General features: G+C 43.4%; 1 protein-coding gene across 1 annotated transcript in view; it reads right to left on the bottom strand.

The window, feature by feature from the left end:
* sgip1a (SH3GL interacting endocytic adaptor 1a) overlaps positions 1–15,629 on the bottom strand; it is a 54,904-nt gene extending 39,275 nt beyond the window's left edge. Inside the window, exons 1-2 of the mRNA XM_070908284.1 lie at positions 15,504–15,629; positions 14,578–14,622 (exon numbers count right to left, since the gene is read on the bottom strand). Coding sequence (XP_070764385.1) covers positions 14,578–14,587 — 10 coding nt within the window. The 5' untranslated portion in view covers positions 14,588–14,622; positions 15,504–15,629. The remainder of the gene's footprint in view (positions 1–14,577; positions 14,623–15,503) is intronic.
* Positions 15,630–16,061: the final 432 nt, after the last annotated feature.

Genomic DNA, 16,061 nt, shown 5'->3' with positions numbered 1-16,061 from the left:
TTTGAGTAAGAGAGCTATTTTAAAGGTATCTCTTTGGGCACTGGTAGCTTAGTTGTGATGGGTATTTGGCAATAACTTGGACATTTTCGGAGTAATTAATAAAAGCAAATATTGTGGAAAATCTATTATTTCTTAATTGCAGCCTAATTTGGTTACGTGTTTTAAAACACAATTGCATCTGTACTATCCACTAAATTAAGTTTAAGGGAAACTCAACTGATTTTACACATAAAGATCAGTTTACTATTCATGTAATATTCAATAGCTGTAATACTTCTGTGGTTCTGCAGAAGGAGCTTTGTCAAGTCTGAGAAAATAACCCTGACGAGGTCATCAGGGGTTTTCTCTGCCTTAGAGACAACACATTTATAACAGAAAGCCTGCATTATAAACTGAGGTGCGGAGTATCTAATGAAAGATGATGTCGTGTTGCATAATGGGAAATTCAGTGTTTTTATGGACCTTAAATCGATAGTATGGACCCAGTAAGTCTATCTCTAGTCCTCAAACTTTATGGAAGTGCAATATTAAATAACTGAAGTACCACTTAAAGTGTGGAGGGGCGATACCATATGTTCAAGGTTCCTTCAACAAAACTGGGTGCTACGACTACCAGGGATCAGGCCAGCAACTTTCAATTACTCCACAGGCTTATTAGTCTTGTCTACCTGGTTGCGTTGTCTGGGTTAATTCTATACAAAATCTGTGTACTTCGAGAGAAAAGGGGGGAAAGAAAAGAAAGAAAAAAAAGATGCAACTGAGAGACACGAAAGAGGGATCTCTGGGCACTGCTTTCCCAGCAGCCAGTCACACGTCTTTCAGTTACCATGCCAGCTATACGACTCGAACATGGTCTGTTTGCCTGTTTGAGAAAGACATGTGAGCGTGTGTGCTGTGATGCGTGTGTGTGTGAGAGAGAGAGGGAACTAGACACAGGCAGAGAGGCATACAGTAGATTGCCAGTCAGATTATGAGGCTGCCCAGAGTGAAAAATTTCCACATGAGCAGTAAGCAGTTCTGCACACAATGTGTTACCAGACTGTGTGTGTGTGTGTGTGTGTGTGTGTGTGTGTGTGTGTGTGTGTGTGTGTGTGTGTGTGTGTGTGTGTGTGTGTGGCCTTGTCCAGATGAGGCTTGACAGAAAGTTGATATGTATCAGTAGCTCAGATGCAGGCTGGTCACGTCCTCCTTCCACGTGCCCCAGGGGAGCACAGGAAATTACTTTGTTTGTAGAAAAACAATTATGAAAATGAGGACAGAAAAAGGGGGAGGTAATGAGAGAAGGACAAAAACAACAGTGTCAACTCTGCACTCTGAAGAGACACAGAAGTGACAAGCCTTACATTAAAATGAAGCGACAAAGGCTCCATCTTCTCCTCCATCTCTTGTCCCTCTCATTGAGATGGGACCCTAAAAAGCTGGCCCAAATTCCTGTGGATTACATCTTCCTTACTCCCTCCCAACAATCTAATCTCAGTTCATTCTGGTTAAGGCAGACCGCTGACTCCACCCCTCCCCTGTTCACACCCAGATTATAGGTTTGGTCAGCTTTTGGTTGGAAAAGGAATGTCCTGACTGTCTATGCTTCATTAAAACAGGGGCTTATTAAAAACCTGACTGCATCTTCTCAACTTCACAGTCCTCAAATAAAGAAAAACAAAAAAACACTGGCATCATCTATAGGTGGTGCGCTGTGTTTGTCTCTAAAAAGGAGTGGAGGGGGAATGAAAGCAAAAGCGACACAGGGAGGGCGAGAGGCAGAAAGAGCGAGGGGATGTGGAGAAACCACAATGAACCACAAGATCTGGAACCACTTTGAGGGAACACACCATCAATTCCAGTGTCACTCTAATACCCAGCAATCTGATGTTATGGAAAATCTTACATAACTTGCAGGTTGAGTGAGGCTACACATACAGACTGTATCTACCTATGTCAGTCATTTGTATCCTAAGCTGAAGTATAGTACAGTACAGGACCCCCAGCAAGGAACAAGGGTCGTCCTGCTGGCTCTGTCTGGTTGTGCACACTCACACACCATGGGGCATCAGTACATTTTGACTCATGAACTGATTTTACTCCCATCCTTCTCCCACCATTCTGGACAGTATGCACTAGAAGAATGTTTAAACAAATCTAATGTCTTCTTCTTTTAGTAAAGCTTAAGGATTGTGCCCTACCTGCTCTGTAAGCTTGTGAGTATGTGCTGCTAACATTGTGTACACATGTTGTGTAAGCTGTGCAAAGGTAAAAAAAAAAAAAAAAGACACTGTTCTTAGTGACTGCATGTTATGTAACACGCTGGTACTTCTAAAACAACAAAAAGGGGCCATCAGGAGATTCCTGCTACAACTGCTGCACTAAAGTAATGCAAAATGGAGGACAGCGTGACTGCATGTCAAGCAGCAGTCTTGAACCAGCATGCACAGACACACAAATAATACACATAAAAACGGATGCATACAAGCTTGCACCATGTAGAACTCTGGTGTGCTCTGCTGAGACGGTATAAAAGGGTTAAAACTGTCTGAGATCGGAGCTGGATTACACCCTGCTCCCCACTCCCTCTCTGACTTACTGCTGATATTTTGTAAGAGTTAAAATTTTAGGTCGACGAAATGCAGCAGAGGGCATAAATTTTTTAAATTGTACTGAGGAATCAGAGATGACTGTGAGATCTGTTAGCTTTAGGGCCTTTAAAATGAGAAACTTGAGCCAGTACATAAAGTAAACACTCATTAACACAGTATCCCTGTAGTAGGGGAGCAGGATACTTGGATACTGAAAGATTCCAGTTCCCACTTTTATTAAAAAGGAGCTAAAGATATGCTGACGTCGCTTTAAAACATTAGGGGAATAAACCGACATGAACACAAATGCTGCTGAAAAGTGCTGATGACAATCTCCATTTTAGTTCACAAATACTAGCAAATAAAAACTATTTGGACAGAGCCTTATGACTTGCCAGAGGGGAAAAGAAAGGACAAAACAAAACTTGTGTTTCGGGGGGGGGGGGGCATCCAACAGCCCTCAAAGATGATTCTGCTGGTGTTTAAAAGCCCAGTGAGACAGCTCAATTCCTAAGAAATAAGACAGGAAGGCATTCTTCCTCCTCCATTGCCCTCACCAACTATAGATAGTGGTTAACATTGTGGTAAAGTGAGGGGAGTACCTTCCTTTTCCTCCAATCTCCCTTTTAATTTGGACAAATTGCGCTCTGGTCACACTTGGAAAGGATGCTAAATGACCAAATAGGAATCTCACTCAGTCCCCGACCAATGAGGTCAAGGAGGTACTGAATCTGAAGAGAAAAGGTTAAGAGTTGGCAGGAGTGATGAGTCTGTGGCGGAATGAGAAACACAGTGAATCATCTTCAATCCAGTTCCCATTTATTTCTGCCTTGCTCCCTCCTCCATGACGGTCATTTTCTTCCATGTCTGGCAAAGCGCAAACAGGTCAAATCCTTTTGGCTTGCAGGCTATATGTTGATTCCAGGTTATTTTGGCAATGCTTGCCCCTGTGTGAGATAGCAACCTGAGTAAACTAACAGTGCTGTCTGTCTTTTCTAGTCCCTAATCCATTCCTGTCATTTCCGGCCTTCTATCAGTCCGTCACTTCTCCAGCGCTGACTTTATAACAATTCATAATCAAGTGGGGCGTCTGATAAAATAAAAGAAAGCCTGGACTCTCAGCTGACATCAACGCGGCACAGTAAACCCTCAAAACACTTTCTGACATAACCGAGTCACTTGAAGGCTGCACACTTACAACTAACATTCAGCAACAAATAATCACACAGTAGAAATTAATCTGTTTGAGTCATCTCATTTCCGTTTGTTTATGACGGTGCTTGAAGTCTGACTTTTATACAACCATCACAAAATTAATTGGAATCATGACAGGAACAGTCTGGGGGCGAATGTGGAGGAACTCCTCTGAGGATACAAGCTGCGGAAACAATTACTGCTACGCCAAACTGCAGCGCTGTATGTCAAAAACCCGAATCACAGCAGCTGAGGTACAGCCGTTTTTGGGAAAAAAAAAAAAAAGTCCTCTCCTGGTGAATCTTAACAATTTGCTGAATGATATTGGAATAAAAACAAAAAAACTAAATGTCTCACTGACTAACAGAATATCAAAAATCCTTTGTGGCCATCTTTCATTATAGACACAGATACTGATCAGTGTTCAGCCAATGCCTCTTTCAGTACTCCTCAGTGGCGTCTTACAGTGGGACTACAAATGACAGGTGCTTTGTGTGGTTTAGTTTCACTGATGTTTTCTCTCAGTCGCCGCTCTCTCTGCACCTCTAACTCCCATGTCTCCCTGCTTTCCCCTTTCTCTCCCCCTCCGTCTCTCTCCCTGCTGATATGGTGAAAATCAATGGCTCCTCTATTCTGTGGAAGGTCTGATGTCTGCTAATGAAATCCTATCTGCTATGAGTCATCCATCTGCTGGGACAACGACTGGCAGAAGGGCCGTCTCTCCGGCATCAATTATGATCTCTCACACGCACAAACATGCACACCTTTATGGGAACATCCATTCATGTTAACATAAATGTGTTGTGTGCAGAAGCGGAAGGAGTGCAAGACACACACACGCAAGCAGTGGTTGGACTGCTATGGTCAAAGTACTCTCAAGGCCAGTAGTTTTGTAGGTTTTAGTATAAATTGTCATATCATGACAAGAGACAGTCCTATTTTTTGTTTTCATTTTCTGTTTCTGAGACAGAGCAGACTCAGGGACAATAAACTCGGATATGTCACCACCGACTTTTAAGTCATGCTCACGCGTACAGTACGTACACACTCATCCAAGATAAAACTTCAAGGCCAGTAACAATGCCCTCATGTCATGTCTGCAAACACATCTTTGCTTTTAACTGTGCCACACAAATCAGTGCATGTACTGTACACACACAGTGAATTACAAAGTGTGAAACTCTTGCATGCAACAATGAATGAAGAAACTATGCAGAGGGATTTGTCTTCAGCTTTCACACAAGCCTGAATGTTAACCAGGCCTATAGCCTAATGTACACAGAGAGTACAGACACGTAAAGGCTCGCACTCACACAAACACACACTTTCCACGCAAACAGTGCAAGGCTGAAAACATGTCACACACAGCTGGCGAAACACTTCTACACATGCTGTGTTTCTCTCTTTAATCACATACTGGAAGCCCTCGGTTCATCCCGCTTTCATGACTCACATTGCTCTCACACTAAATACCTACATCTCTCTCTCTCTCTCTCTGCAGCACTCCAACCTTTCAATCCCTCCCTCATCACTACATCTCTCAACCCAACCAGTATCAATCTAAACGCTGCTAATCTCTTCCTGTAGCTGTGTCTCTGCGTCACTGTGCTAGTGCATCCTCCGCTGATTGAAACTGACATCTGTTTGCACTGGTCTGGCTCGTAGCCATACAGTACAAATACACACGGAGTTCTAGACCCAGACACATCCACAGATATGGCAAAGAGGGGATTTGTCACACACGCATGGACGAATACAATGACACTTTTTTTCTAATAAACCTGGTATTGAAAAGAAATATTCATGAAATCAAAAGGAGGAAGGACAGAAGGGAGGAAGGGAAACAGAAGCCTGTTGCCAGCTGTCTATCTTGTATTTCATGGACTGCTTTGTTTTTTGCTGCTAGATTGGACAAATATAAGATGATGTGAGGTCATGTTGAAATACTTCAGCTAAAATATCAATGACAAAATGCAGATGTTGATGTCAATTTTCAGAATCAAAGAGTGAAAAAAAGATTCTATTTTCTACACCCATAGCAGAAATACTATGCAGACAAGACATAATTGTCAATTTATCACCACCATCATCATCATCATCAATTGCTTTGTGGACATCTCGAATTCCCCCCCCAATCCCTAGACATGTAACCAGTTGCAGAATAAGTCATGCTATTTTCCTGGGGCTTGTTGAAAAAGTATTCTGGGAAACTAAGGAAACCAGTAAACGAAGTAGATGACGCAAGTTGAAGGTAAGTGGGTTCTCCAAAACAACACAACAACAAGGCGTCTCATCATTGCACAAATACTCATAATGGTCATGTGTGCTGATGTTTATCTCATAAAACAAAGAGAAAGAGCAGACGGATTTAATCCATTTAACTGCAATGTTCATTTATTAATTAAGTAGAGTCGAAGGAGATTGAGCCAAACACTAACAGTCAGCTTGGGAGCTGAATACATTATGCAGAGAAGCACATTAATATTATATGGCCAAATAAATCCAACTTCCCTGAGGGTTTCCCTGCCACCATGTCAAGCCACCCCTCCTTCGATAATATGAAAGACATTGCTGGAGGAAAGGGGTGCAGGTAAGGAGAGAAGAGAGGCGTTTTCCACATCAGCAGGACAACAGGACATGGGAGATGCTCAGGGGGATGAAATGAGTGAGGGACAATTGAAGAAAGAAAAAGGTATGCAGGTGGAGATGGGACGGTATGAGGCAGAGGATGGTGAGAACAGCAGATGTAGAGGAGTGAAGACAGATGCCACCAGAGCACTAAAAAAAAAAAAGAAAAAAAAAAAAAATCACAGCAGGCTCACTGATGTGAACAAGCTTCTACCTGCACTACCTTCTACCTAAAGCAACGCATTAGTAAACCATCCACAATTTAGCTGATTTTTCTCTCCGTGCACACAGAAATATGAGGATGTACCTGAAGCTGCCATTTTGATGCAAATCCAGATACAGAAAGGTAACATAATAGTATAACAAAACAAAACAAATCAAAATCTAGGACACAGCGCATCCCCCTTTAATAATTTCTAAATCCCCCTCCCCATCACATGTGCTGATCAGACTCCAAAAAGGCCACAAACAAAGAAGTGACTCAACAAAATACTTTCATGATCATTGTACTGTCCTCTTCCCCTCCGTCTGTATACGTCTGTCTTGCCCTCTTCCTCCGAGGCTCTGACACGCATTGCTGCTCTCCATGTATCTCTCGCACTCTCACGCTATCCTACTTGGACATTTTAACTCACTTTATCTTCTTTTCTATCTCCACCACTCCTCATTTTGTTTACCTGCTTCATACTGGCAATGGCTATACAGCACACTCTTCACTCTCTCTTTCTATCTCCCAGCTTGTGTCAGCTCCTTTCTCTGTGCGTCTCTTTCATTGTCTGTCTCTCCTCTAATTGGGTACTGTGGATTGCTCCCCTAGCTACACTGCTATGGACTCTGTAAAAGACACTATTATGAAAGCAGCATTTCTTAATGTGTGTGTGTGTCTCAGGACTGAGACAGAGAGATACAGGGAGACCTTGTAATCCAGAGTAAGGCTCACAGAGGATCTAGCCTGTGACCTGAACACATCCTTGTAGTGTGTGTGTGTGTGTGTGTGTGTGTGTGTGTGTGTGTGTGTGTGTGTGTGTGTGTGTGTGAGAGAGAGAGACACACAGATGATGAGTCAGTCAAACAGATAGCACAGCACTCCACTGAAAAACAAATGTACAAATGAGACTTGTGTATTGTTTCACACAGCACGCAACAGCATTAAGGTCATCAATGGGGCACTCAACTACATTTAATTGGTTCTCGCCTGAATTCTGCCTGTTGATGGATCCGCCAGAGACTTTCCCTTCTCATTTCTTGTCATAAACCACGACACAAAAGCGCCCATGGTGTCATCACAGTGATGGCATTGGTGTTACAGCAGCAGCCACAACACTAGACCGTCTTTTTATGATAAAACTAGAGCCACTGACTAAATTAGACCACACGCCTTTGACAGCGAATCACCTACTGTTTTGACAGCAGGCTCCTCTAATCTCTGTGTGGGCCCCGTCAGGCTGAAAACAGCATCCCTAGTCTGTTGGTTACAAGTCTGTGCTGCTTCCTGTTTGTTTTTAATGTGCCATGTGTGACGTTTCAATTTAAATAAACCACTTCGGCACCGTACTATTGCATTGGATAATTATCTTTTAAAGTATGAAAACATTATTTGGTGAAGGAAAATCACCTGCTGCATTACGTGCTGTGTACAGATTTACAATGCAATGCTTTTCATTTTCATCTACTCCACGTTGTTAAAGCATGATCCTGTCAAACGCACAAATAGCTTGAGCAGTTTAAACAGCCGTGTTTATCTGATGACATTTTAGACAAATACATTTTTTCAAGCTGAATCTGATATGTCATTCAAGGAAACAGCTTGATTACGCTGGAACCTCATCTTCCCCCAGCTGCCACCGGACTACACAAACATGTCCGTTTATCGGTCTCAGAATCTTCAATGGCATCATTACATAAGCTTGTCTATGTGTGTGTGGGAGTGGGCGTGTCAGCACAAAAAAAAAGAAAAAAACAAGATGGTATTTGGAAGGGCTGTTGTGTCTATGAATGAATGAATGAATGAATGAATGAATCTGGTGTTAGTGTGAACATGAACAAGACTGCTTCACAGACTGCTTCCCCTGCGCCTCCTCCTCCCCTCAGCCTCTGTCCCTGCATGTCTTTGTTGTGGGAAAGTTCATTTGGGTCTCTGTCAAACTTATCGTCGAGCAGTCACAATGGACCCATTCTACTGCGACACGCTCGACAATGAGCTTTCCTGTGCGTCTGCCACACTTTGTGAGGAAGACACACACACACAAACGTGCCACTTTGATGATTGAACAGACATATACATGCCCACGTTGCCCGCACTGTCTAATGTCGTGTCAGCATCCATGCACACATTTATGTTATTATTAGGAAAAGTCAGTGACTCAGACTTGTCACGTAACGTCAGAAATAGCCTACAGTCTATCACCTCGCCATCCGTTGTACATATTTCAATTAACACAGTATCTAACACCAATTTGTGCACAGCAGAAAAACATGCTCACATTTAATTATTTTTCCACCTAAACATATTCTTCAACAGCTTGCAATTACACTCCGGAAGTCTTAAGAGGAAAACATTGCACCTGCATTGGCATTTTAGTCATGCTTTGAGGTGACATGTCAGTGTAAACAGTTAACATTTGGACACACACACACACACACACACACACACACACACACACACACACACACACACACACACACACACACACACACACACACACTACAATTACATGTTATTAAAGCAGTAACACTCCTACCGCGCTCCAGTACAGGAATTTCCTGAAGAGCTACAAACAGTCCTAACATGACTGCTTTCATCATTTTATCAGTTGGTGACTTTCTGTCCCTGTGATATCTAAATCTCTGTATGCCTGGTGGCTGAACATACAAAAAGTCCTATTAATCACTACAACCATCTAAAGCCTGTGTGTGTATGTATGCAGCTTTTATTTGCTATGAAAAGTGGATGAGTAGATCTGTGGGTCAGTGTATGGCTGTAAGGCAGATTAGATAGCAGGAGGAACATGGACTTAAACTATGACTCAGGATGGAGAATAAGTGGCACCAAACGAGGGATGGCAGCGAGATACAATTCTGCATTTCACATTCACAGGCGGTGTGCTTCTCTGTTTCATACCATCATAAAATTTCTGCTAGGCCACTGAGGGCTGTTTCCGATGCATCAGCCCACATGAGTTATGTGTTCGGGCCAATGGCAAGACATCAAATTACTCATTTGGGTCTTCAACAGGGAGCAGAGTAGCAATCTGCACTTCAAGAGGAAACACATACCATTAACAATGTTCTCGCCAACATGGGCAGACCTGGTGCACCATCCTTTATGTTTTTGTGCCCACGCATCAACGCACCAAATACCTATTTATTCAGAAATCAATGAGAATATGCACTTGGGAGCCTCTGCCCAGCTCATTACCAAAACAGACATGACTCAGCCTCACTGTTGTTACCCAGGAAACCATATGGCAGCAGAGTCCTTCTGAGTGAGAGTGAGGGCCACAGTTGACCGGAGATGTGCTATTTGACATCACTGATCCATCTCCGAGGCCTCTCGAAGTGTTGTTAATGTTTTTATGTGGTTCCAATTTTGCTTATGCCAGCGTGCTTTAAAAACTTCTAGGATACAAAGTAATAGCGTATTGTCACATGAATAGCTGATTATCCTGAAACTAAGGTCTTTCAACATTTAGATATTTCATGATATACCGATCAAAAATATGAAATATAACCCCGTTTTGACTAAGCTGATAAAAGTGATGGGTTAAATGTTAAACTGTTGTCCAAGTGATGGCACTAGACCCATAAACAACACTCACACACTGGTTATTCCACAGGGATCTCAGCAGCAATATCATGTTGCTTTCATTACAACTCAATTGAAAGAGACAAGCCGAGTCAGTGGATATGACCCTGCATGCTTGTGCGCCACGAGCTAAGCCAGATAGACAGGGAATTTAGAACTTCATTTGTTTTTAATTGTATCATCGTAAAACCAAAATAATTGTACTGATATAACGTGTTTAACTATGTGAGAATCCCCGAACTCGGCCATAACCACAAAAGCAAATATTGATTAAGTTATCATTTATATATAGTCGGGCAATACACCATTAAAGGAATGAAGTGGAGCCCACCATATGGCCTTGTGTCCTCTCTGCCCTCTACTCTGCAGCATTCCAGTCAAGGGTTTATCCAAGTTTCAGCCCGACAAGCTCTAAGTACTGGGCCTCCCTGTGACAGTCTGATTCCTAACTAGGATTAACAAGACTACAAGTCTGAAGCCTTGCTAGTGGCCACGAGAGGCTGCAGCGCTTATCAGTGCAGGAACTACAATGTTAACTTTCTCCTGATGGAGGGGTTACAGGAAATGCCCATCAAATGGGCTTTTCAATTAGGAGCATCAAATTCTATAGCAACTTACCAAAAATATTACGAGAAATGTTGTGTAAGGAAGTGGAGGGAAGTGTCAAAAAACGCAAAATGATTAGACTCTAGGGAGCATGAGAAAATGTCACTGCAGTGTGTGCCTGGTAGATATTGATGTTGTTTCTTGTGTGGCTTGATTCTAATGGCAGAGGAAAAGTCAGAAGGTCACTTAAAGCATTAGGATTAATCTGCTGGGGACCAAGAATATGAACAGCAAATTAGCTGGTAATCAACCCATTGGCTTTGAAGATAATATGTGACTTTGTCCAATGGTGGTGTTAGATGAAAGCTGAAGAGAGATGCCAAATCAATTATGGAACATGGACACCATAAATGTCATGTCAAATTTACTTGCAATCGGTGTTATTGTTAGATGGATGCGGACAAACCCATAAACCATTCGTCAAACCAAAAATGAGCCATCGTCAGGCCCCGTCAGATTACTTGACATTAAAAGGAAAAGCAGACACTGATTTTAGTCACCAAGTGATACACTGTTCTTATACAGTTACATATTTAATCTATACAGTCTTGATGATGCCTGAGCCTCCTCCTTTCAGCTCCTACCCACAAAGTCCAACAGGGATCAGGAATCCCATGCTGCACCAGTACGATTACCTTGAGGAGAGCTGAGTAAATTATACACAAGTGCAGGCTCTTGTGAGTACAGAAAAGCATACAGGAGATTTGTTACTTAAAATGACATCTGCCTACCAATGATGTACGCTGTGCAGCACAACCACAGATGCAGTAATCCTACTTGCAGTAAACCCAGGATATTCGTAGCAAACGATCATGGTAAGTGCTATTACACCGTTATAAATTATAGGGGGAGAAACAGCACAGAAAAATGCTTCTCCGAGAGCATGTTTGATTTTTGGCTTTACTGTAGGGAATGTGCCTTATTGTGATCATCATGTGGAGGTCACAGTTCACCAACAGTTATATTTAGCACAACCTGTTTTAATACTAATACTAGCACAAACTAATGACTGCCTCTCTCCCTTTGAACTAAAATGAAGTAATCATCCCATGTCTTCCACCCTGTGTGTTACCCAGGGACAACCATGCTGGCCATGGCATGGGGCTTTAAAAAGCAGAGCTAACAAGGATTAGCATCCAATTTTAACACCTGACTGTAATCCTGTCCTCACACAGTCCATGCTAAGCCTGTGCTAGCCATGCTAATGGTAGGGAAGCGGTTTGCAGACGGTCTGTTTTTTTCTTGGCTACTGTTACCTAACAACTTGGCTCGTGACAATTGCAGTCGATGACAGGACAGCACACTTGCAGGGGAGGGGGAGCAATAGATTAACTCATCATTTCTTCCTGAGCACTGTTGGTGAATTATTTACTGGAAAAACAAACAAACTTATTACTGGATCAATTAGTTCTGTTACTGTATTACTTTTGTGCAGCTCTGCTTTTCTGATTTTGTGTCATGATCCAACACTGTACATAAAATAGAACAAAAAGATTTGTATACTGCTGTGCCCAGCACCTACCTGGATTACCTGTTAACACCCAGACAAAACCTTCAAAAACGATAACTATTGGCTATCGTGCCGTCTTGGTATTATCGCCCTGAAAAAGCCAATATCCATAATTATCTATCGTGCTTCTATACCTGTGCAATTAGCATGAGCTTATTAAACACCACTGTGCATAAAGTGGCTGTGTGCTGCCAAAACAGCTCTGTTCTAATTCTGACAAGGGCAGAAAGGGTGCAGCCTTCATCATGGTCATCATCCAAATTATAACTTACTGAGCAGTTCCTGGAATAAACCAGTTGTATAATGATGTGTATGTGACAAACAGCGATGCCGTTATGATTGTTGCCTTTACAACCTGCTTGTCTTTTTCATGATACAGCTGCATGGCAGTTTCCTACAGTTATCCAACATATCAATTCACTCAATTTAAATTTAGATCCACTCTGACTTCACACAGCACGCCAGTAATGACACCTTTATTTAGCGTGCACTGGCGGTTAACAATGGGAACGGACATGAAGAACGGTCCAAATCATGGTCTGATCAAGAAACGGATCAAGAGACTTTTTGAAAGTTGTTAAGTTCAGAACAGATCTACAGTACCATTTGGTCATCATTTCAATTCATTTACTTTACTGTTTTACCCTATAGGAAAACCAAATTTCCCTTATAGTACTGTACAATAAAGTTTGAATGACTGAATAGGTCTTTGATTGTTTTCATGGCCTACAGTGTTGTCTGAGCAATCATAACAGCACCCTCCATGACATCTTTACAGAAACATGCTTCAAGCAGGTAGCCAGCACTCAAAATAAGAAGAAATTTGGTTTTGGACTATGAATGATGTATGGCTGAAAAGACCAAACTGCTAGAAGCTGCTAACTATCTGAGACCCGTCACTTCAAAATCAATATATAAGTTCCAGCCCGCCCTTCAAACCCACTCCAAATTTTAAATGACCTGGCTACTATGTTACTATGAAACATGTTTTTTTTTTCTCTCTGGTGTGAAATCACTGAGAGCCAACACATGATCAGACAACAATAACATCATTCCTTTGGAAACACTGATGGACAGACACACATACTCTAACACAACCAGACAACAAGCTAATGAGAGTCTTCCTCAGCAGCAGACACACTGGCATGGAGTTCATTTACTAAATGCACCAGAATGAACAGGCTTGAATGACAACATCGTCTAACTTTTTTGGAACATGGACAAAAGAGAACCACTATAAGGAAATGTATGTAACTGCAGGGTGTTAATACTGTTAGCAACAGTGACCTTCCCATTTTTTGGATTATTGTTAGATCCTTATTTCCTCATATTCACTGCCTCAAATATGTTGCCTATGTGTCGGGGACTATGAAAGCTTACATAATTCAAGGTTGATTCAGTAAAAGTCGACATATTGAGGTTGTTCTGGTCAAACAAATGAGCAGCAGTCGTTAGATATAGGATGCCTGAACAATACGGAAGATAAGAAATAAGAGCCATCATGTGGAACTGATGGACGGATGGAGGCTTTCGTGTGCCAGCTGCAGAGCTGTAGGGATTCATCCCTCCATCACTGGCCTTCCCCCTGATGATGTCATCAATTAAAGGGACATGAAACTAAAACAGTCATCATTTCTCTTTTTCCTCGCTACGCTCAACCCAACAGAGATGGATCAGTCCAACCATGGGTGGTGTACGCATGCACCCTCCCGTAAAGACATGCAATCCCCATGCGAGTGCTGGGTAAAATGGCAATGTAGTGTGAGCAGATACATAGCAGAGTCATACAGTACTGTGAGTGTGCATGTGTGTGCGCATGTGTTTCAGAGTACACCGTACAAAGAGAATTTATACAAGTGAGCCAGCTGGGCACGTAAGCCCTCCTGCACAATAAATCCAAATAATCCTTTACGATGCGAAGCGGGAAAAGGGGGGTTGGGGGGTGCTCAGACATATGCACGCACACACGCAAACGCACACTCACAAAAGGTACACACGGTTCAATTAGCCTCGCCATTGTGCCTCTGTGGTAGACATTCAGTGGCTGTGCCCTTTTCCTGAGAATAACATGCAAGTCACCGGAATGTATGCACTCAAAATAGCAGGGCAGCTTATGACATTTGAACCTCTCAAACACACACGCACGCACATTCACACTTGCCAGCAGACGAAGCGCTGTAGGACAAGGACATAAAGGGGGATTACCCTAAATTACAACAGAAAACGGGACAGCATAATAATAAAAAAAAAGAAATTCATCTTACCTTCCATCATGGTTGCAGATTTGCATTCCTCTATCTCCAAGGAGCCTGAAATGAAAGCAGGAGGTGTGCGGGGAGGGGGAGAAGAGAAGAAGCCCCCGGTTACCAGAGAGATACAGTAGAATTGATGGGCAGCAGAGCAGCCGTGTGCATGTGGCTAACGCCCTGGCTAACTGTGAGCCTCCGACACCCCCAGACGTCGCCTGTCAACTAGCCCAGGAGGGAGACAGAGAGAGAGAGAGAGAGGGAGAGAGATACAGAGAGAGACAGAAAGAGAGAGAGAGGAGGGGTAGGGGCCTGGCCGGGCTAGCTGCCGATCAGAGCTGGGGCTTAAGCCATGGATGCTGCTACTGCTGCTGCTGCTGCTGCTGCTGCTGCTGCTGCTGCTACTGCTACTGCGGCTCTAACCTACACATTCAGCTGAGGATGCTGAGAGGAGGGGGAAAACCTAACCGGAGGAAAATAAATAAATAAAAGAGGCAGAGAGACTGAGAGGGAGGGAGGGTTGTGTGTGTGTGTATGTGTGTTTGGCAAGGGGGGTGGTAGTGTTGAGGAGAGGCGGAGGCACTTTGCTGAGGTCAGAGATGGCCTCAGCCAATCCCTGCAGCTCTCTGTGGAGTCACATGGCTTACAGCTTGAATCTCCTGACACCATAGCCCAAGAGAACGCTGCATTAGTAACCTCTCTTGCTGGACAAATAATGGTGCGTATACACTACACTACACTACACAACACACACACACACACACACACACACACACACACAGAGAGAGACACACACACACACACACACACACAGAGACACACACACATGTTTACACATCCAAATAGAGGCAAAAAAACACCAGACATGTACAGAGTAAATACAGAGGATACACAAATACGCTAAGTACAAACACACACACATGCACCCCTCCCCTACACCCTACCTTATGTCAGTGCAGTGTGCCGAGCCTGCCCAGCGGTGAATGACATTAATTCTTTGCCCTCGGAGAGAGTAACATGCAGGTGTGAGCAAAGTGACAACCCATGTTAAGAACACACACACGTACACAGACTCTATGCCAACACACCACTGCACAAAATATTTGTCCTGCACCCTCCTGCACAGTGACTGTTCCCGTAGTAGCTTGCTTGTGTGCCCCTGCCTGTGTCCCGCCCCCCTTGCAATAAGGTGTGGTTTAACTCAGCCCTCTCTTTCTCTCCTCCTCTCCCCGCTCCCTCCCACCTTTCCCTCTCTCCGCCAGTCTGTTTCACTCTGCTGTCTTTTTCCGTCTCTGTGCTTTCCCACCGCGCAGGGGTGAAGATCGATCAGCGTGACGTTACGGCAACGCAGGCTACAGCTGCAAGCAACAAGCAGGGAGGGCCCATGAAAGGGGGTGGGGGGGGGGGGGGGGTGCGCGCTTGTGTTTGTGCGTGCATTTGCCGATTAATTATCTATGAGAGGGTGGAGAGAAAGAGAGGGAAAAGGGGGGGGGGGGGGGGAT

This window comes from Enoplosus armatus, chromosome 7 (assembly GCF_043641665.1).
Source record: "Enoplosus armatus isolate fEnoArm2 chromosome 7, fEnoArm2.hap1, whole genome shotgun sequence".
Lineage (NCBI taxonomy): Eukaryota > Metazoa > Chordata > Actinopteri > Centrarchiformes > Enoplosidae > Enoplosus > Enoplosus armatus.
The sequence above is the reverse complement of the archived record's forward strand: the minus strand, read 5'-3'. Positions and strand labels throughout refer to the sequence as shown.